The following is a 5,028-nucleotide window of genomic DNA, read 5'->3' on the forward strand; positions in this document are numbered from 1 at the left end:
CAGATTTAAAAGATTTGAAGGAATTTGTCTTATTGACAGCCTTAATCCAACTCCATGTAATCAGCACTCTTTTTTGTCTTATGGAATTTTTCATGGTTTTATTGGCTCTTTCACTTGCTCCTTTAAGATCACTCCTATTCACAAAGACTATGTAATTTACAATGTTTAGTTTCTATCAGATTTTTTCCCCCACAAACAGTTCATTATATCTCTAAAATAGACATTTAATCTTTCAGAACTATTTTCTTTTTAACCCTGCAAATCTGTCTCCTAGGATTTTCTGTGATTAAGGATTTGGTTTAGATTTCCTTCAGGAATTGTATTAATTCCACTGGAGGTACTATCCTTCCTCATACTTTCCATTATTATTTCTTGTGGTTTTTTCCCCATGCAAGTTTTATCAGTATCTTTTCCTGAGAACAGTTGCTTTCTTTTGTTCCCTTTCCTCATGCAATCCTGGCTCTTTGTCTCTCCACTACGTTTGGAAGTTATCAGCAGTTCCTGTGAACCAATTAAATTGGCATTCAAAGCTGGTTATGCATTAAACCAGCCCTCAGCAGACTGTGGCTTTTTTGGGATAGCAATTTTGGGCATCTCACTTACCTCAACCCTGTTATCAGCTCAGCTGGTGAGATAATAATGCCAAAGGTGTGGGTTTGACTCCTGTATAGCCCATTCACTTAAGAGTTGGGCTCAATGGTCCTTGGAGATCCCTTCAAACTCAGACTATTCTGTGTTCTGTGAAATCCAAATGCTGTAAGACCTTCCATAATTTGACAGGAAACTTTTCAGAGAAGCTTTGCACTCTCATGACTTTCAGGAAAAGTCATAACCAAGAATGGTCTGGTTTTTAACTTATTTCATAATGAGCCTGCTTTTCAACATTAAGTTTTTGTATTTTTTTGGTCAAGTTTATTGACTTGTCATTTAACTTCAACCTGAAAGTTGAAGTTTTGTTCCTACTCTGTATTGGCTTGAGCAGTCTTATCAGGTCCCAAGACCACAGCTTACATTGACATCCAACCAACTTGATGATATTCACTCCTTAAAAATCTGTAACAAATGCTTAATTCAAGTGGGCTGCAGCATTTTAACTTTGGTAGCACACTTATCTACATAACTGCATGGACAGATTTTTTACTTACACCTCTTTTAATTTAAGATATGAAGCTCATAGACAGAATGGCATCAATGCAATCACACAAAAAGAGAGCATAACCAAGACCTTTCTTTGTCTTGCAGGGTCCTCCATTGGGATTTATGTCTTGCAAGGGGACAGACACAACCTTGGCCAGGCCAGCATTCATCATGTACTGATAGAGACGTTTGAAGGTTCTCTCACAAAGGCCCTGATGCAAAGAGAAATGGCAAAAGTCACTGCAGGCCAAAAGCTTCACCCGCTGCTGACTGGTATCAAAGGCATTCACACCACCTGCTCTTACAACATATTTTGGGGTAGGATATCCAAAAGAAAGTTAAACGCCTTTTAGTGGAGAACCTGAGATGTTCCTGAGTGTGTTGTATCCCTCCAGCTCTGCCACCCACACAAACAGCAGCAGTGGAAAAGTAAGAACTGCATGATGACATCCACTGACAAAACGTTTCTGAGGCTGTGGATGGAACAGAACTGCTTCCCTACGACAAACACCAACAGATCTGGTAGGTTTTTAAGATCCTTCTTTTGCTATCCTAGCCCAGAATTTTGTGCAACTTTTGAAGCAGGTAGTATGAATGAGTGCCATTGATACTCAGCATCTAGATTCTACTGAGAGAGTATTTGAAAGAGTAATGAATCTCACCAATTCTTCCCTCAAGTTTCCTAATGTTTCCATCTGGTTTGAACGAGCACTTAGCGTACTTGAGAGCTTCTCCATCAGAATATCATATTTGCTCCTCCTAACCAAAAAAGAGAATTATTTTACATGTAAGTATGCATATAACTTCATAAACACGAGTTGTAGCTTTAGAAACTGTCAGTCACTGGAGGAAGTATGCTAAGTGTTCTTAGATTGGTTTACGAATTCTAGTTTTCTTTTCCTCCTGTGAATAGCACATGAGATAATTTGTCTCTAAGAAAAGACCTCAAAGAGGAAACAATGACTAAGCCCAAGCTGTTACTTCACTGGCAACCCACAGAAGCACAAGTTCTAATCATAAACAAGATAGGAAAACAAAACAAGAAATCTACTAGAAACGTGTTTAAATGAAAACAGTCAAAATGAACAGAATGATTAGTGCTACAAAAAGAAGAATTATGTCTATGCAGGCAGGTGACAGGCACTAGAAGAACCTGACAAGCTTTAAAGTGTTCGACATTTGGAAGAGGAGTTAATAAACTGGAAAGCGTCAATTGCAGGAAACTTTGATGGTTCTGTGACAACAGAACAATCCCTCATCACAGTAAAAGGTCAAAGAGTACCCAGGAGACCCTTAAAGCATACCTATCAACGTGGAAGCGAGTCAGGAGGAGCAGAATTGAGTACTGCTGGGCTCCGCTCGGCAGCCGGATGACGTGGGACTGCATCGTTATCAGACCACTTCTGTCCAACACCCTCCTGTGGTAATGCAGCTTTCCAGCATCCACCCTAAAGAAAAGATGGCAAGATATCTACAGGAATAGGAACTCCTGCAAACAATTCTAATTATCCACTCCCCAGAATGCTTTACCTATATTACCTATAGCCTTAGTGACATGTTTTCAAAGTGGCAGCAAAAAGTTAGGAAGTTCAGACTTAAGAAAACCTGTGAAATTTATTTTCATAGTTAATCATATTAAACAGAGAAATACCTCTGATTTTAACCTAGAGCCTTTAGGCACAGAGTGTCATGACATGGTTTGATGAGGGGATTGAATCAACACTGTATCCCCATGCCCTCCTTTTCCATCCTCTCCTTCTAACTCATGGCTATGCTGCAGTCACTGCCCTTCTTGGAACAGCTCTGGGATTCATTTCCCTCCTTGGTGAGCTGACTTGGGCCACTAAACTGACAGAAAAGCACCCATAAAAGTTTTCCCCATCATCTTAATTACCTACAAGAGCTCCCTAAGTGGCAAAAAACAGCACCAGGTGGCATGCAAGCTACAACCCACCCATGTCCTAAAAGCAGTGAACCCTTAGAGCAATGTTGATACTCTCCAGAACTTCAGGACACATCCAGAAGTTCTCTAAGAAGGTGTGTAATGCTCCTCCATCAGCAAAATCATGGCCTAGTTTGGCAGCTGGTAACTCAGGCTCCCTCTCAATGGAGGAGATGTCACACAGGAAAATGCTGTGGACAAAAGGTGGCTGTCTAAGAATTCCTTCAGAACGTGGGTAAGATACTTAGACAGCAATTTAGAAAAGGAAATGAAAATCCTTTTTCCATAGCAAATTTGAAGAAAAAAATATTTATTAAAAAAAGAGGAACTTTCATAATAGAAACCTATTTGGTGTATTGACCCACCAGACAAATTTCTGTCTCTCTGTGAAAATATCAGGAAGGGCAACAAACTCAAGGATGAGACCAGCACAGTTTTACCAAACCAAGCACTCCTGGTAGTAAGCATGAAGCACTACAACATAGATGAGAGTTCAAATATTCACAGGAATACTTAAAAACAACTTTGGATTAAATTCTCAGACCAAGACACAAGCTTACTTGAAAGCCCCACTGTGCAGGTCCCTCTGCAGCTCTCCCTGCCAGCGAGCTCGGCCCAGACGCTCCAGGATGCAGTAGGAAAAGTCAGGGAGTTTCAGGTCAGGGTCCCCCTCCCAGCCTACCAAAGCTCTGTAACGCTGCTCCTGGGAAGCAACAATGACTAATTTCTCTCCCCATCTAAGAAACAGAAGGAAAAGTAATGTCTTGTTATTGGCTCCATAAAAACAGAGAGATTTTTCTCTCCACAAACGCCATTCTTGATATAATCTGTAGAAACTGAGCAAGGACTAAATTTTAGAACTTAGAAGTATTTTAATGCTATATATAAGGATTATAGGATTTAAAATATAAGGATGTCAGATATAAGGATTTCACTCACTTTTCAACAGCTTCTTTGTAAGTATAACAAGGCTGCAAATCCTTCTTCCTTATTTGATCAGTGATGTCAACTCTCTCTTTAAAATACTGGCAGGAACCTTGTATGCCATCTTTGTTATCCAAAATCATGTGGATAGGATAAATATCATCTGAAGAAACAGGATCTCTTTTGGTTTCCAATATTCCTGTCTCAAGGTCTATTTCTTCATATCTGAAATAAAACCAAAGAACCAATATTTAACCAAGCAAGGAGAAATACAAGACTGTCAGAGACAATGCTGATACCTCTAGGAATTATCTTGGAAAAATGAAGCTCCTTTGAAACCTCCAAACTGGAAAAATATGAAGGGCAGAGCTGTACTCCTCAAGCATCACCAAACCTTTTCAGCATGCAGAATGCAGCAAGAGGGAGATGCATTATTTAATCTTCGAAAAGTCAAAAATGTGGTGGGAATAAGAGAAACATATAGCTCATAGGTAAGGAAAACGACAGGTACATGCACCCTGCTGACCAGGGCACACAAATTCTGCCTGTACCTAGGTAGCATGCAGTCATTTGAATGCAAATCAGGCCAGGACTCATATACAGGTCTCTTAAATCATAGAATCATCAAAATTGGAAGAGGCCTCTAAGATTATCACCAACACTACCACTGTGACCCCTAAAATCCATCAGCCAGCATCAAATCTTAAACACCTCCAGGCACGGTGCCTCCACCACCTCCTTGGGCAACCTATTCCAATGTTTGATCCCCCGAAAAGTGAAAATTCTTTGTATAACACCTAAACAGGGGTTCAGAGTCACCCTCGGCCCTGCCTGCTGTCACCGGCTACTCAAGCGCTGCTGCAGCAAAGCCTGAGCGAGAACGGCAACCGGGCCGGGTTTAGCCGGCTATGAGTCCGGGTTTAGCCCGTCAACCACGCCGGGCTTAGCCCGGCGACCAAGCCAATGTTTCGCCCAGTAACCAGTCCCGAGTTCTCCGGCGGGAAGGGGCTGGGGGTGGCCGGCCG

At 41.2% G+C, this 5,028-nt stretch overlaps 1 protein-coding gene across 2 annotated transcripts in view; it reads right to left on the reverse strand.

Annotated features, from left to right (window-relative positions):
• Nucleotides 1-4,223, reverse strand: part of GTF3C1 (general transcription factor IIIC subunit 1) — a 38,535-nt gene extending 34,312 nt beyond the window's left edge. For both annotated transcript variants that reach the window (XM_031060451.1, XM_031060450.1), the window contains exons 1-5: nt 4,019-4,223; nt 3,640-3,816; nt 2,442-2,585; nt 1,800-1,896; nt 1,226-1,349 (exon numbers count right to left, since the gene is read on the reverse strand). In XM_031060451.1, the coding sequence (XP_030916311.1) occupies nt 1,226-1,349; nt 1,800-1,896; nt 2,442-2,585; nt 3,640-3,816; nt 4,019-4,146 (670 nt within the window). In that variant the 5' untranslated portion in view covers nt 4,147-4,223. The remainder of the gene's footprint in view (nt 1-1,225; nt 1,350-1,799; nt 1,897-2,441; nt 2,586-3,639; nt 3,817-4,018) is intronic.
• Nucleotides 4,224-5,028: the final 805 nt, after the last annotated feature.

The sequence above is a fragment of the Geospiza fortis genome, unplaced genomic scaffold, assembly GCF_000277835.1.
Source record: "Geospiza fortis unplaced genomic scaffold, GeoFor_1.0 scaffold114, whole genome shotgun sequence".
Classification (NCBI taxonomy): domain Eukaryota; kingdom Metazoa; phylum Chordata; class Aves; order Passeriformes; family Thraupidae; genus Geospiza; species Geospiza fortis.